Genomic DNA, 27,113 nt, shown 5'->3' with positions numbered 1-27,113 from the left:
GCGCCGGGCCGAGCCCCGGCCGCATCGCGGGGCAGGGGCGGAGGTGCCAGACACCCCCCGGGGCTGAGGGAGCCGCCAGCCTCGCCCCTGGTGGGGAACCGGCCCGGCCACATCACCCATCCGCTGGCAGCGAGAGCGCCAAAGGCGGGCGGGGGGTGCCGGGGGGAGAGGGGGGTCCCGCCGCTTGGCGGTAGCTGCGTTAGCGGCAAAGCTCACCTCCAGCTACCCGCGGCCCGGGCGCGCGGCCCCGCTCCCCCTGCCCGGCCCAGGAGCTCCTCGGGCTTCCGTGGCCCTTTGTTCGCGGGGATCCTTCCCCCCTTCCCCGTGCTCGCACGGTAACGTTTCTTGCAAGGATTTCCTGCCAAAAGACAATCCCCCTGAGCAAAAGCAGACCGAGAAAGTAGTGACCAATCCTTTCTGGATGGCTGTCACCAGGCTCCTCCCAGCCCCCGCTCCCCCTTCCATTTGCATACAAAAAAATCCAGAAAACTCCCGTTTGCCCCCGCATCTCGCTCAGACCCTTCGTCCCCGTCTGGCAGGCAGGAGCCCGGGCTGGGGGACGCTGCCTGAGGCTGAAGGCAGCGCCGCGCCGCCCGCTCCGCCACCCCAAGCCTTTCGCCAGCTTCCCCCTCCTCCTTCCTCCGCTCCCCCAAAATGCAGCACCGCCTCTGCGCCCTGCTCCTGCTGGCGTCCCAGTGCATAGGCTCGGCCGCCGGGCTCTTCCCCTTCGGGGAGCCCGACTTCTCCTACAAGCGCTCCAACTGCAAGCCCATCCCCGCCCCGATGCTGCTGTGCCGGGGCATCGAGTACCAGAGCATGCGGCTGCCCAACCTGCTGGGGCATGAAACGGTGCAGGAGGTGCTGGAGCAGGCCTCCACCTGGATCCCGCTGGTGCAGAAGCAATGCCACCCCGACACCAGGAAATTCCTCTGCTCTCTCTTCGCCCCCGTCTGCATCGACGACCTGGACGAGATCATCCAGCCCTGCCACTCGCTCTGCCAGGAGGTGAAGGAGAGCTGCGCCCCGGTGATGTCCGCCTTCGGCTTCCCCTGGCCCGACATGCTGGACTGCAGCCGCTTCCCCAAGGACAACGACCTCTGCATCCCGCTGGCCAGCAGCGACCACATCCTCCCGGTCACCAGGGAAGGTAAGAGGGAGCCGCCGGGCTCCCCCGGGCCGGCAGCGCCTGCCCCCGCCGCGGCGAGCCGCCGGGACGGCGGGGTCCCTCCACAGACTTGCTGCAAGGGGCACCGAGCGGCTCCCTCCCCTCGCAGCGCGCCCGGTGCGCCGGGACGGAACTGGGGGGACACCGGGCGGGGGCCGCAGATCAGGCTCGTGGGGGGGGGAGGTCTCCTGAGGGGACCGGGGAAACCACAGGCACGGTCGGGGAACTGGCACCGGCCCGCAGCGCGTCCCCGGCCCCGAAGAAAAGGTCTGGGACCCCGGACGCCCTCTCCCTCTGCAAAGATCGGCGCTGAAGCGCGGGGGTCGGGGTGTTTTGTGTCGTGTGCCCCCCCTCACTTCTCCCCGTAAAAGCAACCAACCAAACAAACAAACCAACAGACCCCACAAAAAAATCAACAAACCCACTTTCGGGTTAGGTGTGACCTTAAAAGCACACCGAGCCCACCCTCCAGCGGGTCTGCAGCAAGGTAAGGCGCGTCAAAGTGCAGGGGCACCGGCCCCGAGGGATGGGGAGCCGGGGTTTCCCGAAGGGGTCCCTCTGCCACCTGCCGACCGCTCCTCCCCGACCCTGACGGGGATGTCCCTTCCATTTCCAGCCCCCAAGGTCTGCGATGCCTGCAAAAACAAAAACGAAGACGATAACGACATTGTGGAAAACCTCTGCAAAAATGATTTTGGTAAGTGGAGGCAGAGCCCTCTCGGTTGAAAGTTGAGCATTGGGGATCAGGTAAAAGTGCCGGTGGAGCCCGTGAGAGATGTGTCTGAAAAAAGGCAAGGCTTTGTCTTAGTTGCAGATGGACCTGTCTGACCGCCAGGCCATGAAACACAAAATTCCACCTCGGAATAAAAAGTAGCCCTTTTTATGGTCCTTTTCTGGTTGCTGTTTCAAAGTAGTGCTCTTTCTTTTATGTGGATGTTGCTGGCAAGCAGAATAGAAAGTAAAATGAAAAAAAAAACAAAACCCCACACTAAACCGAAAAAGCATCTTTCATCCAGACTATTGCCTGGGGAGAAGCAGAGGAAAGCTTCATTTAGACGTATGAGAAAGAGCTGCATGACCAGTCTCACGTGTCGTAAGAAAGACTCTCTCTGCAGATTAAGAATGAAGCTCTATATATCATTTGACAGAGAAGGTAATGCACAGACAATTGTGGATATAAACTTAATGGGAAGATCTGGGGTTAGGAGAGGACAAGAAAGCCCCTTCAACAGAGACAACTGAATGGCACATAATCCACATATTAGCATTTCAAGAGAAAAAGGGAATAAGGAGGGGAATCCTTTTATAATAGGTCAGTGTTTATACCTGGAAACAGATTTGTAGTATAAATATCTACAACAATTCAAAAGTCTGTCTTCATTAAAAAAAAAAAAGGAACAAAACAAACCACCACCCAAAACCTGAAACCATGACTGTGGGACATAATTGCTAAAACAACCAATGGCTTTGGCCTGGCAAATTGCACTCAGATAAATCCTCCTGAAGCTAAACATGCCCCACAAATTCTTACAGAGCCCTGTATCCCCCTCCTAGTTATTTTACCAAATCGAATGCAGCTGTTGGACCAATTTGCCCTCCATGGGATCTATTCTTTCAAAAAAACAATGCATGTGAAATATCATTTCCTTACAGGTTTGCCTAAAATCCTCTCCAGCCTAATAAATTAAGTTTAGAAGTTTTCAGCCGCAGCAGAGATCAGGTTTCAGATGAGGTCTAGGTACTCGCCTCCCCACCTCCCCTTCCAACTCTACTCTCAGGAACACTGTCTTCTCCCAGGAAAACCCCGGAGCGCTGCTTAACGTAGCAAACCTGCCCTCTCTGTTTGCAAACAAGAGAAAAGCCAGAGAAAATATTAATTCAGAAATGAGAAGGAAAAAGAGGGGGAGGGGGGGAAGAGGAGAGAAGAAACCCAAAAAACCTCCACCCTAAGGTTGATTCAAACTGCCATGACTTGCATGCCCTTTGTGGCTTTAGAAATGGAGCCACCTGCTGCCTCTTCTGTCAGCCCTGACAGTTTAATTAGCAATAGAGCACCTCCCTCCCCAGGTCCTCTTTATGTGCACTAATGGGAAAAAAACCTCTCAATCTCTCTCCCTTTCTCCCACTCCCCACTTCCCCCTCCCCTCGCTCTATTAGCCTTGAAGATAAAAGTGAAGGAGATTGCCTACATCAATGGGGATACCAAGATCACCCCCGAAACAAAGAGCAAAACCATCTACAAGCTGAATGGGTTGACGGAAAGGGATCTGAGGAAGATCGTGCTCTGGCTCAAAGGTGGCCTCCAGTGTACTTGCGATGAGATGAACGACATCAATGTCCCCTACTTGGTGATGGGGCAAAAGCAAGCCGGGGAACTGGTGATCACCTCGCTGAAGCGGTGGCAGAAAGGGCAGCGGGCTTTCAAGCGGTTCTCCCGCAGCATCCGCAAACTTCAGTGTTAGTGGCTTCGGCTCCGGCCGCCTCCAGCGGCCGCCTCCAGCAGCCGCCTCTGTCCCGAGCTCTCCGGACCTCCCGCACCTTCTTGCTTCGGCCCCTCTAAGCCTCGAGATGCCATGGGCAAGAGACACGGTGACCGCTCTCCGAGAGGGGAGGGAGCCCTCTGGTTTTGTACATAGGTTAAAATATAATAAAAAACAAAAATCATGACTATTTTTGGGAAGTATTAAAGTATCTCACTTAAAGCTTTTTTTTTTTTTTTTAATGGTTGCAAATGTGACTTTGGTCTGAGGTTTTTCCCTCTTCATTTTTGGTAATGCTGGTTCATTTATATTGCTGCTTCTCTGTATACATGCATGTTTGTTGTGCAAAAGTAGGAGATGCAGAGAAAGACAGCCACGCGTGCGACTCGCCTGTCACAGTGGGTATGACTCTTTCACCGAGGTGAAATGGCTTGCCATATATTAACACTATAAAGGTCATGTTACGACTCTTGCATGTGATACATAGGCACCAGTAAGAATATATTAACCATTCTCACATTTTATTTTCCACAAGTCTGAGCCCTTTTCTCTCATAAAAAAATGAACAAGTTCTGGAGATGGTTGATCTGAATGCAACTTTTTTTTTTTATTTTGCAAATTAAACCATCTGTAGCCTAACTGTAATATACCTAGTGGTTAACCTGAAAGAGTTGTAAAATATTGCTTTAATTAACCTTGTAAATACTCCAGATAAATGTTATATTCTTGTATATAAACCTTACTTCATAGTTTACCTGTTGTCTTGGTCTGTATTCACTTTAATCTGTTTTGGGAGAACTGGGAGAAAGCCGTACAACTGGGCTTTGTCATGGCAAAGCAAAATTTGGCCTTCCACCCCAAGTGGCCAGTAGAGAAGCACAAGGAAGCATCTAGTGCTGCAATCAGAAAAAAAAAACCCCAAAAAACACAAAACATAGCAGACCTCATTTCCCCAAAGATGAACCCACGAGATACAGAAGTGAGATTCATTCAACTCAATGTGTGTCTGTTGAGCTCTTTGAGATGAAGAGGTTTCTATGGCTCCTTTGTTCAACTGCTTGCGTTTTCATCTCTTCTCAGAACACCCTCCTCTTGGCTGATGTGGAAATGCAGTGAGACCACTTGCTTAAAAAAACAAATCCATTTATTCATTTCTTACACTTGAAAAAGACATATTAAGGAGTGCAGGAGTAGACAGAAAAATCTCATTTGCAACTAGCAATCCAGAATAATGGTAGAGCAAGGCATGCTTTGTGTGTATGTACACTCACTATTCTTACTGAGAAAGAAAATAAAACCTCCTTAAGAGTGTAACTAGAGGACTTGTTTTTAAGCATTTTTCTTACAAATGTTTTCTGATGTAGGGCATTACCTGCTAGAATTTGATTGTACTCATCCTGAAAAATAGTCTTGCTCCCCAGTGCTGTCACACATAAAAAATTCCTTTTAGCTTCACTGAGAGGATGAGCAGTCCAATATTCCCAAGGATAACGTTTTATGTTAAAAATTCACAGACAGAATACAAATCCAACACTAGATTTTTGTTCAAAGTTAAAAATCATATTAATTTATTTAGCGTGATTTTTTTTTCATCATCAGTATAACAAGGTAAAATCTAAAGAGCCAACATGTCACATTTGGCTTAGAAAAATCAATTGTTTGCCCTCTCCCAGTCCTAATGCACTCAGTACACCTGGTACAATGGTAGGACTCTGACCAAGCAAGACAAGAGCAGTCTTCACAAATGTCCTCAAAAGTATAACAATTTAAAAAAAAAAAAAAAAAAAAAAAAGCAACAAATCACCAAACAAAAAGCCCCATTCCAAACTGGCTCTTAATTTGTGAAACAGTATCTTTATTTAAAGGCTAATACATTACTGAAATGTCCTTAAAACTTTTCTTTTGAATGGACCTGGCTTCCCAGGAAACAGATTTGAGTCTGTTCGTGCTATGGCATAACCATTTTAATACCAGCACTGTGTCCATCATCTTACAGAGCCATCAGCACCCAGATGTCACATCGCTCTACCCATCTCACTCAGCATATAATGTAATAGCTGTCCCTGAACTGCCTTGGTGTTAGCGGGAAGAAACTCAGAGATACAGAGGAGCTGGCTGGAGATGAGCCTGCAGAAAATGGGCTTGTGCTGCCTGCTGGAGGAAAACACTTGGAAGAGGCAGTCATTGCAACGCAGCCTCTGGGGACCGAAAACGAACAGCCAGGACTGCTCCCCTCAGCCTGCCTTACAGATACTAAGTCCTCCTACAGCAACCACAGAATTATCTTAATTGGGCTGTCCTAGAAGGCAGCAGTGCTGACGCTGATGAGGACAGACAGGTCACAAGTTACTCACTCTGGGGTCATCTTAAGGCCAAGAATACATAACAGATTTTTGCCAAATCACTTACATGTATGAAGACATATTACCTACGACCAACATCGCTCCATCTTAAATTTAAAAAAAAAAAAAAATTCCCCCTCCTCCGTCACAAAATAAACACTGTTACACCAGCAAAATCCTGTTCCTGTCAGGAAAAATTCAGAAGAAGTGGCAAACATTCAATTTTACTAGTATAATCAGTGTCCTGGATTAAGAGCATACCCCTACTGATAAAGCCTTCTGCATGTGGCCCTGGGCTCAATCACTGGGACTACCCACCCCCAGGGTGAACTGGCAGAGGCAGGGTTACCTTTCAGATAAACAGGATTCAGGCAAATGTGAAGAGTAACGGGACTCACATTTTCCCAGTTTAGTTCCATTACTTTGTTCTAACAGTATCATATTAAAAGATGGGTTATATTCACCTCACCAAGGAGAGGGAGTGTCAGTGTTTGTTATGCTATCTGTTTCCAAAGGTGTCTAAGCCAGATATTGCAAACTATTCAACTGAAAATTTGGGTTTTAAAGTCACAGCCTGAGGAAACGTCATCTCTCAGATGCACTGAAGTTAACACATACATTTTTCACATTTTTACCCTAACTCTTACTTTCTCAAAAACTGAAAATCTTTGACTGTGCGAGATAAATAGTGAACCGAACATGTGATAAAAAAAAAAATTATCTGAGCCTGTTACTTCTGATCAGTGTGTCACATATACTTCAGAGTAACTTTATTACCTGGTATGGTATGGTTCTGTTCTAGCAGAATTTTTTTTTTTTTTTTCAATTGATGAAAAAAGGCAACCCGCTGTTGCATTTTTCAGTCACTTTTTGTCTTCTTCTAATTAAAACAACATTGTTAGGCAGCCAATTATGTAGCTCCCATTGTATTTGCTTTCATAAAAACTATAAAAGCAGTTGACTACAATGGATTAGTTTAAGAACAATAATAATGATACTTGACATTTATACAGAAGTTTCCATTTAAGTTTCTCAGACTGCCTTCACAAAAATAGGCATTAATATCCCTATTTTGCAGATCAGGGAAATGAGGCACAGTGAAGTGAAATAACTCATTCAAAGCCACCCAGCAAGTCCTTTAGAGTCATGAAAAACAGCATATTTTTTGTCTCCAAGTTTTATGCTCTAATCACTAGACCGCAGCAATCAGAATGGTGTATAATCAAGGCAGCATTTAGATTATAATTTGAAAGCATAACAGCAACCAAGGCTCCCTCCAACTTCTTCTTCCCTCTGAGTGTGTAAAAAAAAAAAAGACTGCCCAAATTAAAATGTAAAACCCATCAGCAATATTCCTTGCAGTCTTTTCCTTTCTTCCTTATTTATCGTTCTCTCTATCCTTTAATTACTTCTTAATCCTTTCTTTTCTCCCTCCATTCTCATTCACTTCAGACACCCACGGAGAAGCCACTCAGCCCCTCTCATACAGACACTTTCATCCTCGGTATGGTTTATTAAAGAACTCATGCAGTATAACTACACTCAAGCCACAAAAATCCTAATGACCAGCTTAAGACATAAAAAGACCCATGCGGGAAATTCAGCAAGAGGCATTTAAATTTAATTAATGATTTTCTGTGAGGACAGGAGAGCAGTTAGATGCCACAAGGAGCACTACAGACGCATGCTGGTCGCCTCAGGCATGGCCACTATTCCTATTCTGCAGCAGGAGAATATAAAGATACTTAAAGAATATAGCGAGCATGAAGAACATACAGGTAAAGTACACCTTCCCTTGCGTGGCCTGGTCTCCCACACATCTCAGCCCTGTTATAACCCTGCGTTCCACCACTGGGGCCATGGTGCACCTCTCTAAACCCTCTTCCAGATGTCTCATTACCTCTCCTCATCCATCAAGGGTATCAGCCAAGAGCACAGCCACCACGACTCAAGAACGGACCGCCTCATCGTCCCCCAGGTGCCTGCTGGGGCACGAGCAGCCCCCCTGCAGCCAGCAGGGCAGCCCCTTTTTTCTTGCCTCTGCTGCCATCCTCACCAAACCCGCCAGCCCTGTGAGCCCTCGTGATGTGCCCACAGTTGGCAATGCCAGAGGAAAGGGGATGGATTGATTGCTACCAGAGCAGTAGGTGTCCTTCCTTAGTTGGGCAGCCCAGGCTTTTGTTATTGGAGCCAGCAGTTCTTATTTCTAGGCTTCAGAGACATGCCTGTATGATTTATCTAGAAGTTGCCTTCTTATCAGCAGATGTAGTTTCACTACAGCCTGACTGTCTGATGAAACAACCACAGGAATGGATCTTGTTTGCCTCTGTACAAAGAAGAGAGTGCAAGATATTCACATCACAGGAATCCAAGACCCCAAGCTGTCTTACAAACATAAATTAGCCCGCGCTGCATCCCTTTGGGGGGAGTTTAATAGGGTAACGTTTTCCAAATGCATCAACCCCCTTCAGGGTGAGCCGTGGGCTCCTAAATCACCTAGATGCCTTGGAAAATATTAGCCGCTATCCCCCACCAGAGTCAAAGCCAGTTGGCTGAGGTCAGCCAGCAAGCCTGTCACCCGGCCAGGAGGAACACCTCAGCAATCAGCCAGCCAGCCCATCGCTCTCACGACTGATCAAAATAACCAACCAACGCAGAAAGCTGCACCACAAAGCAGATGATGGAGCAAACTTCTAAACCAATTACTGCACGCACAGAGAGGCTGTCCTGCAAGAAAGGCCAGCACAAGTTAGGAGGTATGCTCAGTGTCTCACAGAACAGACACAAGAAGCAGCGGGTATGCCCAATGTCTTACAGGAAAAACCCAAGAAAGAGCATATATACCTTCTAAGACCCATAATAAGGCAACGATAACGCAGGTTTTTCAAAACCCAAATGCTGCAGATCACCCTTTTGGGGTAATTTTCAATCCACAAAGGTGATGCTAAAATCATGGGAGTATTTTCTGTTTAGACACAACAGGTTGCCCTTACAGCCACAGCCAAAACTAGCAGCAACTGGCAGCCTTAGGAGTGATCTGACAGGGTAGCAGAAATGCTAATTTAAGCACACTTCCAACTTTCCAGGTCTTTGTTTTCAGAGCTTAACCCTGGCAGTATTCATTAGACAGTAAACTTCCCATACGGAGCTACTGTGGAAGGACAATTTAACATACCTGCTTTTATCAGGTAAGAGATAACTAATCCTTCCCTAGCAATTTCCCTGCATTGTTAGTTTGCTTCAAATCCCTAACGTTGTTTAATTGCCTTTTTTGTAATGTGAATCTCCAGCCACGCACAACAGTGAACGCTGGCTGCTTACACACGGAGACAGGTGCTTCAGTGGCTGCAGGGCTCACATCATTAGGCACACACAGAGCTATTAATCATTGCAGTTTACTCTGAGGCACAAACCTGAATTAAGTCACGCCACTTTCCTACGCAAAACAATAGCTTAACTGTAATAGGTAAGGCAAAGGAGTTTTGAGAGGTAGAGTTTCAGAAACTAGAGCAACTCCCCCCCCCCAATAATCAGGCAAGACAAGAAAACATGCTGTAATTTAAGAACTAGGAGGTTTAATAATTTGTTTTCAACAAGGGAAGAAAATTATTTTGAAGATAATCTTAGAGCCTCACACAGCCTCTTTGTTTCCTTCAGATGCGGGATTCTTCAATATGGGAAAAATTGTCAGTACTCTCATTTACATTCTGTGATCTGTAGCACTGCATTCATCCCAGTGATATGAATGGTGGGGTTTTTTTCACACAATGTGGATTTTTACATAGAGCATGGATTTTCAAAAGAGTCTAGGAAACTACAGCACAAGCTCAATGTCCAAAGTATTCTTAGGTTTTGATTTTTAAGTAAACTACACAACAAAAGGACAAAAAATTAATTTTGCTGGAAGCAACGTAAGAAGACATGTTTAAAATCCTGTTAGATGCTTACAGATGCTTCTATGTTGCTTGAGGTACCCACATATATTTAAAAATTTGGCTGCAACACACATATCGTTAGAGAGTTTAATGTACTTGGCACCCAGGGATTTTGGAAAAGGGATCTAGACTGTTGAAAATATTAGCAAGTGGTAGTACCATAATCTGTCCCACACATGTGAAATGTTAAAATTGTCTTAACCCTTTTGTTCCATCATTTGACTAGAATACATTACTTACTGGGAGAGCTCTGAAATTCTAAAGCTAGTTCTACCTTAACAAGAAAACAATGCATGGAAATCAGTCCCTCAATCCAGAACTGAGCTTTAGAAATCTTGCTGGAAGTATTAGCATCCTTCTCAACTTTGTACTACTACATTAAGTAGATGAACAAGAAAAGATTTGTATGAAACATTGCTTTCTACAACACAGTAGAGCAGGAAACTATATTAACTTTAAAGATTTGCCTGGCAACTGCTGCAACTAACTAGCACACAGCAAAGAGTAATATTAAAGTCAGCAATATAGTTATAATTCATAAAGGGTTTGTTATTTAATGAGATTTCTCAAAATGGAAGATGGAAGAGACACTGCATTTTCTCCCATGTGAAACACGGAAGGATCATTGGAGACACCTAGAAAATGGATTACAATACAGCACATCTCCGATGGTAGTAGAGTGCCACAACATAGCTTAGGGTGAAGTTCACCTAGCAATAACCACACTTAATATGTGCATAATGTATCTAAATGTGGGCTGCTCCATAGAGGCTCCATTTTGTTGTCCCCCCACCAGCTGTATGCTCCCACTACCTTCCTCAAGACAGAGCTATCAATCACACAAAGCAGATGGTGCGTCAGCTTAGCTCTTTTACTCAACCCCAAATCATCCCTGAATAAAACCAAATAAATATGATGTGTGTTTGTGGCAAGTTCAGCAGCTGAGCAGAAGACCCACCTATCCCTATGGCTTCACCATCTGATGCATGGGGAGGCAGTCACGCCGGTGGCAGGTAGGTCACACAAAGCGCATCCTAAAAACGGGCCCTCAGTCCAGGCATTTGCAAAGAAGCAAGCATGTTACAGCAGCCTCCATTTGCTGCTATGGCTTGTCCAACACCAAGGGAAGTTGGTGAGGGCTATTAAAAAGCTTGCAGTATCAACCTTGTCTTTGTATAGCCTGTCCCTTTAGTACATGAAAGGGTCCCCTGGGATCTCATAGCAGGCAAGGAGCAAAGTGCTGCTCCAGCCCTTTGAGCTCCCACATGCCAGGAGAAGAGCAGCAGGCTGGATCCCTTCAGATGGCAGCCTAATGACCACGTGCAGGGCAGGGCTCAGCACACTTGTGTCTTGGACATAAATACACCTTTTCAGCCTTACAGTAATCTTGATAAGGATGAGCACCCAAGGCCCAAGTTTGCTACATTTGCCAGCTGAGTTCTCCTCTTGCTTGCCTCTCACACTCATTCTATCTTTGATCCTCTCAAGGAGAAAAAGGATCTAGAAGAGCTTGTGGAAAACTTTACACACAGCAGCACTCAAAAAAGAGATAAGAAGAAGGTGCTGGTGAATACTGTAATGGCATAATCTACTTCAGTGGGAGATTCTCATCTGGCTGATGTATTCCATTTCTGACACACTACTGAAAGTAGGGTGCAGAAACAGAGCTAGAAAAAAAAAAAAAAAGGACAAGATTTGCCAGAGAATTTGGTACCAACACACATTCTAGGTAGACTTTATGAAGTGTGAAATGATGGCCTGGAGCTGGTCCTAGGGAAATCAGTGTTAAAATTCCATATACATTAATAGAAGCAGAGTAAATTCAGTATTGACTAATTTTGAAGAGTCTGACTATTTAACAGGAAGAGTATCTATTTTCTAAATGTCATGCTAATAGATAAGTTAAGGACATCAACAATTCAGAACAGTCACTCCTGCTTAAACTCCAATTAGAAGAGAAGCACTTGGAACAAACGTAATGGAGCCCTACTGAAGCCACTGCTCTAAAATAGTATTAATGCAATAGCTGATTAAGTCTGAATAAAACATGCACTTGTGTACAAACGCAATAGCAGAAGCTAACTGGAAGAAAAAAACAGCAACCCTGACTGTGACTGTTTCAGCACATAAAGAGGTGGACAAGTGACTGCGGTCAGGATGAAGTCATTCTCACTGTATAGCATCAGGCAACTGGCTGAGTGCAAGGCTGCCCGAGGTTCAGCAAAGTCAGCCTGGTGACATGTGGAGCAGATGCTGAAAGTCTGACAGCTGGAAATGTTGGAAGCACTTGTCATCAGGAGGTGGCAGAAAGCTTATGTCAGCTGGAAAAGAGCCTGGATGCTCGTTGCTAGGGCAGCAAAGAGGGTTTTGACAGAGAGAAGTGTTAGTGAGCAACGACTAGAGATAAGAGAGCAAATCCCTGGGAAGGCAGAGGAGGGCTGGTTCTTCAAGTTTATCTTTAGCGATAGGGATACAACAGGTCACAGCGAACCCCCAGTTTGGGGCAGGGGCTTGCATAGTCCTAAAGTCATCTGCCGCTAGCTTAACCCCAGAAGGGAATTCTTAGTTTGACATTTCATGCTCACTCTCAATGTTATGGTATAAATGCTACAGCTCACAGGAAGGTTGCAGATGAGGAGGAAAGCAAGGAGCAGGGAGAAGAAAATACTCATCTTGGGAAGAGTTAAGATTCACTAGACTTGACCTTGAGAATTGAATGACCAAAGTTTGCATACACTTAAGTCTGCGCCTGGCAAAGTGCCTTCTTTTTGTAATTTACTTTCCTCTGGAGGCATTCAGAGTAAAGCAACAAAGACATAGCAGATGTATCTCTGAGTCGATATTATTTGGTCCTGAAAAGAATAGAGGGGAGGAAAAAAACCAAAGGTTCATTAATTCAGTTTGCTAAAATACAAGTATGTTGAAGAACAGGCAGAAAACTTACAGACTATGGGAAATGCATAGTCTTCAGAAAGACTGAAAAATAAGACCTTCTTAGTAGCTGTTTTTACTCCAGATCCAGTAAAAATACTAGAAAACAACAAAAAATAGAAAGTCTTTTGCAAGTGTTTTTTATTAAACAAGTTTCCCCAAATGTACAGTATTGCTCAGAGATTTTCAAGAGCATGAGCCTCTTCGAAAAGTGTTATAAAAATTACAGTATTGATAGCAATTTCAGATAAATGGAAAACCCAAGGTCTTTGTCAATTTTCACACTATGAGAAGTTCCTTTAACTGAGTACAGCTGGCTGAACCTTTTTTCATTAAATGGTTTATTGGTTTGGACGACTCAAATTGGGGAAATTCACCTAGTGCTGTTTCTTTTTCATTTCCAAGGTTGGGAGTGGACATTTCTGAAATGAAATATTCCAGTTTTGGTAGCAGACTTGCACAGTCACTGGCATTATCTATACTCACTCATGCACACTCAAATAAGATTCGTGAGACAAGATGGCAAACACTTGTCTAGGCTGTGGGAGATACAGGTTTAAAACTGTCCTCTCCTCCCCTCTGTGCTCCGTGTCCTAGTTCAGACCAAGAGCTCAACCAGCAACCAGAGATTTTGGTAGCTACACACTTGAATGGGGAGTATGCTGGGTGTTTCACTCTCAAGTTCTGCTACTGAAGCTTTTCCAAGTTGTATAAATTTATATAATAAATCAGATAGAGAAAGAATAAGCTTATGGCCTGCTGACTAGGTTACTCCCTTTGCACAGCGGCAGGAGAACGTGAAGTAGAGGGGTCAGAGCCTATCTCTTGATTCTCAGCCTCTCTCTTGCCCCTGCAGATGTGTGCCATGGCCCCACATCAGACTCATAAACAGAGAAGATCCAGCACAAGAAACCTGACCCATGAGTTCTGATTTTGCTTGCTTGATCCACCGGGGTTATTTTTTAATCTAGGCATCCTAGGAAAGAAACAGAGCTCCATCCCAGAATACTTAATTTCCAGTGTTAAGACTTTCGTCTGAGTGTTAGGCAAACCTTACTAAAAGCTTGAAGCAGTTTGGGGTCTTGAATTTAAGTTGTTAACATCGCAAGTAAATTGCCCTACTCACTCAACCAGTGGATTAAACGGGAGAGCTGGGACTACTTCCCTCGCACGTTTATGATCCAATCCTCTGCTTTTATTAAATGTACCTGAAAACCAAATGAAACAGTTTGCCAGGTGTTAAAAAATGTTTCTATAACCTCAAATCAATTCTTGTTGCTGTGCTGACAATTCTAAAGAAATGAAGTTTCCATTCAGTCCATAACATTTTTTTTTCAGTTCAGCTGCCAAAATACTTTAAACCCAGCAACTATTTGCACAGCCCTATAAATTAGGTTTACTAAAGGAAACAATTAGCAAGCCTGTAGCCTACAGGAATTTCAATTGGTGCTGCTACAGCGCATTGTTTAAGTAATTAGAAAATGATTCCAACTATTGTGAGTATTTGCAACACAAATGCGGAGCACATAGATGCTGTTCTATTAATAATGGGAGCTATAAAAAGATTGAAAAGCTAGTCTGCAGAGGAGGTCACATGCTTATTAGTCTAACCAGTACATGATTTTTATTGTCACCGAATAGCAACATTAAAATAAAATAGGACTGTACAGGGAAATGTGTTCTCGCACTGCTAAATTTGTGCGAAATCAAGAGACACAGATGTGTCACCTACTCCATTTGAGCTTAAACAGATGAACATCGGCATAAAGACATGAATATAATAATTGGTGAAGTTAAGTTGTACCACCAGACTAGAATTCTGCATGAAATACTGAGCAGAGCTATAAAATCAGCAGCAAGATGTCACAAAACCAAAATGAGTTTCCAAACGAGTGTCTTTTTCCAAATGGAAATAGCGTCAATCATAAATGTTGATCCTGTGAAAACTAATTTAACGGGAAAACTCAGCAGAGATGCTCAAACCACAATTTAATACACTCTACAATCCTGAAATGCATTTGATCTGCTTAAGACGGTAATACTCCCAAGTAATAATTTCAATTGCAGCCTTAAAAAAATTCTGCACCTCACATCTAGCTATTAAGCCTTAGAGATGGGCTAGCAGCCAGATGTTTATAAACTCTTTTCAGGTTACAATTTAGTTACGGTTACAGGGTTAGACAATGTCCTCTCATTTAGCCCTTCAACTGACTAGCTTAACCATTATGTGCCACTACACTAGGCATATGCACCCTGCTGCCTGCTGCTGTCCAATGCCAAGTCATCTATTTCCCCGCTACTGCTAGGCTGAGGCCGCTCCATTCATCCCTCAGACAGCCTCCTTTCAGGGGAGCATTACAGGCTCAACAGACCTCTTTGTTGGAGTTCTATTTACACCACCATTTTTTGTTACTCAGATTGTGAAAGGAAACAACAGGAGATGGAGAGGAGACGGACTGCTAACACAGTGGACCAGAAGTCATCAACCTCGGTTCTTTGAAGTGATATGCACAGTAAGCACAGAAACTATACCGATATGCGAAATAACCTGGTGGTCTAAGTGCAGTTCCAAATAGACGTGTGGATCTATATCTACAAAAAGTCAGCATCATAATCAGCAGTAACTGGCAACCTTCCCTGTTATTTACAAAGAACTGCAGTGTAATTATTCACCCGGCTCCCATTGATTATAATGGGATTTGGATGGATAAATCCCCATGTAACTCTTTGAAAATTTGGGAGCTTTGGGGCAGTCGCCGCTCAGAGGTGCAAGACCAAACACATGTTCAGACGGAATGTGCTCCCTTCCGAGCACAGATAAATGCAGCAGCAGCAGCAAGTATTGTGAGCCTTTGACTCGACTGCCGCCATCTCAAAGCTGTTGTGAGACAGAAATGCACCTCCCTGCAGCAGGGCAGCGCAACGACCATGTGCCTCCCGGACGCAGGAGCACAGGGGCACACGCTGAACTTTGAAGACGTGTTTAATTCCCTTTGACTTCAGCAAGACTAAAGCACACACACAACTGCTTCGTGGCACAGATTTCAGCACGTGACCCAGGACGTAAGGTATATGGCAGTGGTCCAGAGGCATCGCAGTTGTCGGGTTTTCGCTGGGGAAGCTGCTTTGCATACACACCGTGCTGCTCAGCAGCTGCCTCCCCAGTACACCGCGGGCCAGCATGCTCCTTGCCCACACCACAAAGACTTTTCTGCAGCCACATCGCTTCACTCCTGTGAGTCACCCCGTCGACTTCGAGTAGGAGCAACACGCTGCGTTTCAGTGGGCATTAGCAAGACCAAGGCTTTAGATGCTGAGGTGAAAGACACAGAATGTTAAACCACAAATGGAGCGGGCATAAAGGGCTTGGGTTTGGTGAACTCTGTGCCATCGGGACAGGCTCCCTACACTGGAGAGCAGCTCCAGCAAGGGAACATCTGTATCTCTCGCTTCTTTGCCATACTCTTACTGGAATACACCTGTTATCCCCCAGCCACGTTACCTTCTTTGCTTAGTGCAGCACCCCTTCTCCCAGCTCCAGTTTCCTCTCCGGCCCTCAGCTGTCCTGCTACTCCTTTCTGAGCTTCCCTGAAAGGCAGCTCCACGCTACTTCGGTTGCCAGATTTTAAGTTTGCAAGTGCGTGGCACTCCGCTCCCACCAGCTGTGGTGTCCATCAGCCTTCCTAGCGCTCTCTCACTCTCTGCCACTATTTTCCAAGGTAGTGATGCTTTAGACAAGATAAACACCGCTGGAGGCAAAAGTAGTATTGCTTTTCTGTGATAATTATTTCCCATTTCTACAATGGGACAGATGCCAGATAGTGCTGTTGTGTAAGATAGGTCTACATGCATTGCCTTTACCAGGAGACCACCACCAGTCTTTCAGAATATTGTATTGGAGCCTGAACTTTGGGGTCCTGGGATGATAAAGGTCACACTGTTTTCATTTTATGAAATGCACATTTTTAGACTTCCTTTTTCAGGAAAAAAAAAAATTGAAAAAGAGAACCCTAATAGTTAAAAAATTAAAAGTGACTAAGAAGAATTGTAATGTTATTGTGGAAAATTTTCTATTCCTAAACCAGTCACATCACTGGGGGAACAAGGGGCTTGGCTCTTGAATTTTCATTATTTGAAGTAAAAGACGTTTGTCTTCACTAATTTTTGCATATATCAGGAAAAACACATTTTCATGTCCTGCTTTATGGCAGATTAACTTAGTAGTTCTCCCTTGGCTGGTGTGTTTTGCTGATTTTTAAGAGCACCTCCTTCACAAAATAAAAGTGTTCTTCTTTTATCTGACAATATCCAGAGGCTGGACATAAACTAGACAATGCACAGAGCACAGTGTGTGCATGCATGTTTCAATGCACTGAAATTTTCACTTTTAATTCTAACCAGTGCAAATGACAATTAAAAGCAGTAGAACCAGTGCAAATGACAATTAAAAGCAATAGCCTTTCAACTTTTGCAAGAAGAGGTCCCATTTTTCTATTTTATGGGGTAGTTAGAAAAACAAAATTTTATTGCCTGTATAGGGGAACAATTTTCAGTGTTTTAAGACTATAGTGAAACCAGCTGATGTCCATCTTGTTTTATCCATACTGCTTTATTCTTTGATCATAAGTGTATCCAATTAATATTTTTATGTTATTTTACTTTCTTGGTAAATTGTGTGCATAATAAGATATAAAAAAAGTATACTAGTTACTATTATTTTCCTAATGGGTTTTTCTTTCCAGTACAGTATTGTAGTTATCACATTGACAATTTGCCAAAATTATCTGACCTACTCCGGAGCTTCAGCAGTTCTGACATTCCTACAAAAGTTCCAAGAAGAAAAAAAAAAAAAAAAAATCCATTATTTTTTGCTTCCCAGTAGTCCCAGAATCCAGTCTAATCAGCCAGAAAGAGTTGTTCCCTTCTAAGGCCAAAGCAAGCCTTTTAAGCATATCAAGTTTATGATAACATAGACAAATCCATCAAAGCAGTCTTTAGGAGCTCAAAGAATAAAACCTAAAGTGTTTGTTGTGTTCTGTTGAATGGCGGGGTAAAGCTTTGTCAAAAAATTGACAGGGCTGCCTCATCTTCAAGAGATTGAGATGGAAAAACAGGGCCTCAAATGTTAATTGCATATGTCATTTAAATTGCTATGATTTGGTCTACACTAACTTACGCAGCTCCTTGGCTTTGATTAAATTTTTGCCAAAGACTTGTTTGATAAGTGTTATAACGCTACAGTATGTGCATACTGAATGTGGGCACTCAGTCTATGCAGAAACCTCTATTGTCTAGTCCCATTTTGGCTGCTTCGTCCTATTTATCAAAACACTGAAGAAAGAAAGGGAAAAAGTAGGATAACAACATATACAAATTTTCCCTTTAATATTTCTGCTTTGTCAGAGGTAAATGCTCTTTGGCCTTCCAACTTTCAAAAAAAGAGATCCTGCTGTTGCAATTTAAAGAATGCTTAGAAATAAAAAGCTACTACTTTTATAACAGAAAAACATTTAGTGATTTAAACTTGTTGTGAAGGTTCTGATGCATATTCTGGGTTAAACGGCCAGTATGGAAATTATACAACGAAACCGCGTAAAATTATGAAATGCAACCCGCTCTATTAATATATATATATTTTAAATATACATGTATTTGTAGGGAAATATTTAGGAAAGGTACCACTATCTTTCCTAGATAAGGCCTTTCCTTCCCAGCAGTGGCTGATATTAATTAATTATATTCCTGTGGCATTTGTTGATATTAGGGGCTGCACACAGCCCTGCCACATAGGGAGAACTTCGTGGCAAGCACTGCACAGGTCTCGCTGGCAGAAGACTCCAGCTGGGGAGCGGGCCAGCTAGCAGGCAGCAATTCCTGAAGTCGCCGTACTTGAGGAGCGCTCAGTTGCAAACCCAAGCCCCAAGGTGCTCTATGCAGGTGCAGAGCAAGGCCACCCTGGGCTTGCTGCAGGGGATGTCACACGACGAGGGTCAGCCCCTGCTTCTCTTCACGGCAGGACTGATGTCTGCTACGTGTGAGCACGTATAGGGTATTTCTCCCCGCCCCGTACAGCAGAGACACACTAAAAGCCTCCTCCCACGCTACACAAAAAGTGAAGGACCACGTACATGCCCTTGGCAGCCTTGCTACTTAGGAATGAAGCACTTCATGGCCGCTCAGGACTTGCAAGGGTGGCCATCTCTTCAGGATTCTAAACGACTGACATAGAAAGGGCCTGGAGACCACACACCACCTCCATTTGCCTGTCTCGTGCATCAAGTAACAAAATTAAGTAACTATCTGGCCCCAAAAAACAATAAAGTTTGACCAGCTGCTGGTGTGGGAGGCTTTGAGCAGCCTGCTCAAGGAATCTCGTAAGAGTCCACTTCCCCACAGCCACTTGCCAGGCGCACAAAGCAAACGCAACAGGGAGAACATTTAATAAAGACACATATGTCCTCCCTTGTGTTTAAAATGGGTAGTGGAGCAGGAGAGGCCAACGGCGGCGGTCCGGGCTGCACAGGCCCAGCCCAGCATTGGGGTGGATGGAGCAGCGTGCCGTCTCGTCCGCCGCCGAGGTTGGCCTGGCGCAGCGCTACCGCTGAGCCCCCGGCTGGCAACAGCGACGCCAGTAAACCTCAGAGCGAAAAAAAACCCAGACGTTTTGTGTAACGCTTCCATGACTCGCTGCGGGAGCGGTGACGGGCGGGCAAAGCCGAGCCAGACCCGGACCCCCCCCCCCCTCCAGCGCCGGCATCTTGGGGCTCTGTGCGCCCCCCCGCTGCGCCGCCGCCAAATGGCCGCCCGCCAGCGCCCCTGCTGAGGGGACGTGGGGTCGGGCGGCCAGCCGGCCGGTGGCAGAACCATCATTCCTGCCCGTGGCTGGGGGCACGGCTACCGCCGTGGGAGGAGGAAGAGGAGGGAAGAGGGGGGCTGGAGAAGGGCTGGTGGAGGCAGGAGGTGTGGGGGGGCTGTGGTGGACAAACCCACACCTGAACCTCAACCCAGTGCCCCTGCCCCAAAATACAGGGGCCTTCGTGCTTCCTAGCCCACTGGCTTGGCATCACCCACCTCTCCCGGCCCCGCTCAGCAGCCCCTGTTCGCCTCCGTGCCTTTTGCCCTTCCTCTTAGAAAATGGAGCCATCAAGAGACTTTCAACCCTTCCCTGCCCTCCTACAGTTTTTGCAGCGTTTTACAACAGCTGGCCCATGGTGAGACAGGAGTTCTCTGTACAGCTCCATGCATGAATCGCAATTACCCTTCATTAGGACTGCAGTAGTATCAAAAAGCCCAGGCAAAATTTTTTGGTGCTTAGTGGCTAAAGCATACATAAGAATACATGGGTTTTCCCCCAACAACCTTGCCATCTACTTTAAGACAAGATAATAAATGCTGGAAAATTAGTACAACACTGCAATAGAGATGAGCTCAATGATAATGAGCAAAGTATTTAGACAAATTACTTCTATTTTCAAAATAAAACGAAAAACAACACACAAAAACTGTCAGTCATCCAACTAAAGAAATTAAAGTGCACATCAGGGGCATCTGCTTGTCTGCTCTGAAGCTTGTATTTCACCACAGTGTAAATAGACTGGGATTTACCTGGACTGTTACAAGAAAATAGTACTTTTACTCATATAAAAGCCATTCTGCCATAGTTTTAAGCCCGTATTATTTTCTTGTCCTGTTCTGTCCAGTTTTTGGTGGATAGCGTTAGTTTACACTTCATTAGCAAGTACTTTTTACCCAGCAGCCAGAGAGGCCCTGACTGGACAAATTGCATCTAGTCTTTAACCTTATCTGCTGCTGCTGGATGCTGTGTTTAGACAGGAGTTTTGCATTTATAGCAAATACTGTTTTGCCAAGTCACCGTTCGCCACTACTGAGGGGACACTGGCAAGGGAAAGGTCGTTCCCAAGGCCATACATACACCAATCACCCATTGCACACTGATGTTATAGTCCTTAGCTGGGTCCAAAACCTTTAATTGTCCTTTTACTGGGGGCTAGATAAAACTTTTGGATACCTTAGTCTGTCTACACATTAAAACAGGGCTTCGCTGTCCTCTCCCCCTTGCCAATACCCACAATACTCTCCCCCTCGCCTCCATGCCACACAGAAGCCCGTGACGCTTTCCTCTACGTTGTGTACCCAACTTTCATGGCCAGGGTTAGTCTGCACCTGGTGCCCACAGCTGCACACACAGCACCACGCTACCATGTAGTATTTGCCTCTACACATTGTATTTCTCCATGGCCACCGTCAACACGCTCCACCGTGCTTCCTTGTATACACCGCTTTTGTTCTTCGTTCTCCCAACCCCTGCACCATGAACTGCAGCACCCAGATAGCAGCATCTCACGGGACGTTCCTTAAGCTTTCCTGTCCAGTTCTTGGCCCTACGGACAAAGCCCTTCCTAGTTGTGACAAGCCTTCGCCTGCTGCTCTTGGTCTTTGTCTCAGGCGGCACACCCACCTAGTACATGGCAGCCCTCATCACCAAGCCATTGCCACCTCCACAGGGAAGGGCAATTGGAGGTAAGTCTGGAGAGGGAAGGATTGTTTATTATCCCAAATAAAGTTAAAAATGCGACATGGACTGTAATGTTGGTTCCATTTTTTAAGCACTTCCACATCCAAATTCTGGCACAGATAGGCTGATACTTAAAGAAAAAGTGTCATTATCAGTATGTGTTGGTAAAAAAAAATTAAAACAACAACAACAAAAATCAGTATTTTTGTACAAGTTTTTCACTTTAACAAGTTGGAAAGAAGTATACTAATAGAATATGATGAAATACTAGCAAATGGTCTGCTGTGTTTGAAATAAAACTCATTTTATTTTTAAGGCCCAGTAGCCTTCCTCTCAACTGGTCCCTAGCTTCCCACAGAATCAAAATGTTACCATGTACAATGTTGAGAAAAGTGGAATCTAAACTACCCCAAGAATATTTGCAGTTTTATTGCATAGTAACAGCGGAAATCAGGTTTGATTAGCAAGAAAAAGCATTTTCAGAATCTGCAAGTTCTCTATTACTTGCTAGCTGGTAAACAAATAAATAATGCAGTGTGAATTGAAACGCATCTCTACTTTGAGCTATATAATGTAATTTTCACAATTTAATTCAGCTCTAATGAGATTAGAGTTTGCAGATGTGTAGTCCAGTACTTTTGTAAAGGTACATTAGTGTACATATTAACTAGAAAAGCAAGTCTCCATTTTACGGTATTTGCTGACTAAGACTAGACTGTCAATGCCTTTATGTGACTCTGCAAAAGTATAGTGAAGACTTTTTCTTTTTCCTCCCTCAATTTGATCCTCATGACCTCGAAAGATGAGAGATCAAAAGTCAGTTGCCTCATACTTTTTCTGACCGCAACAGCAAAAGGAGCTGAGGAAGCAGAGAGTGGAAGCAGGGCATCTAGATGGGTTGAAGTTTCTGCTAGGTGCAGCTATATCTTTTGGTACTTTAATTCTTCTAAAAGCCTATATCTTTCCCCAAGGGAATGTTGACTTGCATTCCCTGTTTCTCCCTCGGACAAGTGCAAAGTGCCACACAGGCAGATGGTAAAACTGTAGCATATCACTCAGAGCAAAATGCAAGGACACAGCACCCACAGGGCTAAGATGTACATGGCAAAAACCAACATGAAGTGGCACCTTGAGACTTCAAGTGTATATTCAATATAACAGCGACCACAACGAAACACAGACGTTTCAACTGAAAAACACTAAACATTCATAAAAATTGGAAAAAATTATCCCCTCGAGTTTTAGAATTTTTATAGAAAATTAGAAGTCTTATATCCAGAATTGGAAGATTTTAAAGGAAAAACAAGAACTAAACAAATGCCATCTTTGATAATGACCTCTTTTGGTAGAACCCACTTTGTAACCAAAAGTACAACCGTTAGACATCATTGAATACTCTCAGGTTCCCCTTATCAGCCTTTTTTGTGTGAGCAATACTACAGGCTTTATGGTGTACCTGTACAGCTGCCTAATTAAAATAGCTGCAAGATTAGAACTAGACCTTTTTGATAAGTCTAGGAGATATTTAGTTTAAACCTCAGCTTGCTAATTTTGTTGCAGCGATTTTGTCCCCATGACTGAAGAATAAAAAGGGAATTCACTGCCACAGGAGGCCCAAAGGTGCAGTAAAATATCCATCCATGGAGTTATTAATAACTCAGCTGGACTCAGCCCTGAGCATCCTGATGTCCTTCACTGTTTTGTACTGGAGGTTGGTCCAGATAACTGCCAAGGTCCCTTTTTGGCTGAAGTTACACTATAACTATATGTCCACAGAGTACGGCAGCGTCCTTGTTGGTCAGTCACCCTGAGGGAATTCATTAGCTGCACCCATCGCACATCGCAGACATTGAAATTGCTCGACTTCCATCCTCGGTGTAGCCGCAGGTTTCTAAGCAGCTTTCAGGTGAGAGGGGCGGAGGGAGCTTGCCAACCATCCAGCAACCCACAGGATAGAAGGGGTGGTGAGGGTTAAGAGAAGAAAACCCATCTGGCTGTTGTGCATCACGAAGTTCTAATACTTGTTTTGAATGTGTTTCAGGAAAATTATGTATTATCAAGAGAGGAACAATGGAAGTATGTTAATTTACATATCGCTTGCAAATGTTTTGTTAAATGAATTGTGCAATTATAGTGATACCAGAAACCCTTAACATTTGTTCATAGAAGTATAGTTAGTAAAGAATTGTATTTTCTTGAAAAGTTTTACTGGAACTTTTTATTCTGTCAGTTTAATTAGTTCCTCAGCAAAACAAAATAGGGAACAGCTTCATAGCAATTGTTATGGAGATTGTTGTTGTAGTACAGTGTTTTCCTTTAGGTACAATAAATATAATGCTTCCTGTCCTTGCAAGTCTAATATAAAGAAATGGTCCTTTAACCATCATTTTAATACCTGCTTGGGGGCGTTGGGGGGAAAAGCTTGTTATGTCCCTTGTTGCCGCCTTCCCTTTTCTTGGGGTGCACATTAATGGTGCTATCTCCAGCTATCGGCTCGCCCCGCCAGCGCACCCAGCACCAGTGCGCTGCCCGTACGGGGACACCCGTCATTGCAGCCTGAAGGACACCCAGTGCATCGCACCGATGTCCTGCTTCGAGATACTTAACACAAGCACAATGCCTGCAGACAAGATGTGATACCCTCTGGTACTTCCATAAAGCTGGGAAGACAGACATGTTTGACACCGGTATCAGTACCCACTTTGGTGCTGTGGCATCTGAGCACAGCACCCATCACGTAGCCTTTTTTTTTTAATGCAAAAAAAGTGGGCACTTTTCCTTCTGAAGAAGGGATGGGAAAGAACAACACATTTTCAGCCCATATCCAGATTTCTCCAAAGTCAAAAGTTTTAATTGGATTCAAAGTTTGGCTAATATAGGATAGCAAGTAATAGCAGCAAAGAACGGCTTTGGGCTTTTGTGTAGTTCCTTGCTGTGTCTGAACAGAGTAGCTGCTGCCTGTCAGCCACCATGACACGAGGCCTTGATCCACAAATCATCCAGGGCAGGCGTCAACATGCTGCAGCTCCCTTCCAGCCCATGTGCACAGTATTTCTCCCCACAGGGACGGGAGACTGTGCATGTCTGCCTCTTTAGCTTCATTGCAGGGTGCATTTGGGGTGCACTCAGTGCATACACAGATCTAGAAGCCAGGAGGTGCTGTTGAGTCCTGAAATGGAGACCCAGAAAGCTCCAAGTCAGAGGAGAACTAACATCCAGGTTAGTTTGAATCAGGCTCAGAGGAAGATCGGGATTCTTACTGCGGGGACACAAGGCTCCAATCTAACACAGAAGATCACTCAGCTTTAGTTATGAAGGAGGTTGATTTATGGCTCTAAGACAATCCCCTCCTTTCTTAGAGGCTCAAGGAAACTCTCATTAAATCTAGAAGGAAGATAAATACCGGCTACAATTCTCACTTTATAGGGAAGGAAGCTGAAACAAGGGTTTAAGCCCTCTTCTGAGTTTGCATTTACCTTGGGCTAAAAGATTATGTGGAGCTCAGATCTGCGATTATGAAATGTCTGCTTAAAATTCATAGGCACTATGTATTTGTGGCTATAATTATGTTCAGGACTGAGTTACTAGAAAAAGAAAAGGAAAAAAAAGACATCTCTCTGCCTGTTACTTTACTCTACATTTCCTTTTTCAGGATAATAGTTCCAATTACAAAGACCAAGTATTCTTACCTAGTTTGTTACCTTATATCTTCATGCATAACAACACTAATCTATTTCCTCATGAAGTCTCTCTCATATATAGGCTTACTGTCACCTCTAGGTATAACAAATCAATCTAGACTTTTTTTTTTTTTAAAAAGCACACATATTTTCTTTTCAAGTTGCAACATCAGAAGATGGGTGCAAAGCACCATGGCTGTGAATCAAGGCATTTGGAGATGGTTCTTATTCTCACTACAACCTTGGTTGTTGCCCAGATTGTGCTTGTTCAGTGGAAGCAGAGCCACTGTCATTCATACAGTGTGAATAGAAAGACAGGAGTTTTGGAGCTGTAGTCGTTAAGATGTCTTTCTCAGGTAACAGTTGGGATTCATAACATACTCTTAAGGGTTTACATCTAGCCAGACAACTGACCCTCTGTGGAAAACAGCAAGCAGTGGTTCTTGGTCAGGTGGAGAATAGCTTTTAGGCAGGAAGAAAAAAAACCAACTGGTATTTTATTTTCTGTGTATGCATTCTGATGCTGTGGTCAGTCTTCAGTAGGGTAAAGCTTTTAAGGCAAAGGCTTTGAGTTCTCAAACAACTGTCTAATAATGGACCAGGGAGGAGAACAAAGTCACTACCCTTATCTAGCTGAAGTGATGCTACAGAGGGTTTACTGGGAGAGTCCAAGGCCTCTATTCATCAAGTTACTCAAGCAAAAGCCCAATTAGAGAGAAAGGTTGTCTTGTGGTTAACGTGCTAAAACTGGGGCTTATGGTGTTTCATCTCACTTCCTTTTCCCTACCACAGACTTCTCTGCAAACCTGAGAAAACTAGAGTGACGTGATTTCCATCCCTGACCTCCCTATTGAATAGTTAAAAAAAAAGTTAGGCATCTTGGAAAGGGACAGTCCTTAAAAATGTGAGTTTTAAGCAAATGTTAAACAAATAATAGGGTTTACACAGATATTTCAAGCAGGCAGAATTCTAAGCACACAAGCAGTTTCTTAGCTTTTTCCTCTTCATCAGCTGATGAGTGCCCTAAGTCATCTGTAGATTGAAATCTGTTTTTTTGTAACTGAACTTCTTAATAGCAGTGACAGCAATAAATGTCATGATCAATACTTTATCCCTTGACAATTGCTCCTTAGATTCTGAAGCACCATACCCCCTGATTTGACTGGTCTGTTAAACACTAAATAATGAAACCTTTATACAATTTACAGAAACTTTTAGTAAGGGGTATAAAACCAGCCTGATCCATGACAGCTTTACTCTTAGTGGAGTTTCCCAGTCGTGCAAAAAATTGCAATACAGAGGTTGTGAAACAGGCTCTTCAGCTCTACAGAGCTAGGTACAGTGATGAAATGTTCATCATGACAACACATACACAGGTGAAGTGTCTAATGAAGTCACAGGTAGCGCAGCTCATTGAGGCTTTTAGCTTCATGCCACTAACTCCCTACCTTTACAAACACACACTCCTAGCCCTGAGCGCACACAGTACGAGAGCACGTATAGCATCATCATCTACAATACTACTTTACTATTATGTTCTCTTTAACTTCTCTTCAAGACCACTTCTGCTGTATCATTCAATCATTTTATGTTCATGTTAACACCTCGGTTCAGAGCTTTTCAAGTATTTCTTTCCTATCAATTTTTGCCTACTGATTTCAACAGACATTTAGAATAAAGAACACAACACTGAAGTGACTGAAGTCACTCAGACTGTCCATGTCTGTTTTCCATTGCAAATATTTTGCATGAGACTGATACCGAATCAGCGCTGAAACACACTTGAACTTGTATGCATACAATGATGAACAGCTGGGAAGGTCCCTATCTGCCTGGGAAAGCCTGTGGGAGTCTAAGCAGCATGCACTCTGCATTGCTTTGGCATTACCTTTTAATGAACAATTAAAAAAAAGGTAATCTACCAGTACCTTTAGCAGTACTTCAAGTTAGTTAATGTGTACTACATCGACTTAACGTCTGTCAAAAATGCCAATGGAGTAGCCACTTGTTACAGTGCTATCACTTGCATAACCTAGTCTTCAGC

At 44.2% G+C, this 27,113-nt stretch overlaps 1 protein-coding gene across 1 annotated transcript; it reads left to right on the top strand.

The window, feature by feature from the left end:
- Positions 1-654: 654 nt before the first annotated feature.
- SFRP2 (secreted frizzled related protein 2) lies at positions 655-4,894 on the top strand (the record flags this gene model as incomplete). Its single annotated transcript, XM_081999120.1, has 3 exons — positions 655-1,147; positions 1,782-1,862; positions 3,323-4,894. The coding sequence occupies 3 exons, from the start codon at positions 655-657 to the stop codon at positions 3,625-3,627; spliced, it is 879 nt and encodes a 292-aa protein (XP_081855246.1). The 3' UTR covers positions 3,628-4,894.
- Between the last annotated feature and the right edge of the window lie 22,219 nt (positions 4,895-27,113).

The sequence above is a fragment of the Phaethon aethereus genome (assembly GCF_964289735.1).
Source record: "Phaethon aethereus genome assembly, chromosome: 4".
Taxonomy (NCBI): Eukaryota; Metazoa; Chordata; class Aves; order Phaethontiformes; family Phaethontidae; genus Phaethon; species Phaethon aethereus.
This window is presented reverse-complemented; position numbering and strand designations above follow the sequence as displayed.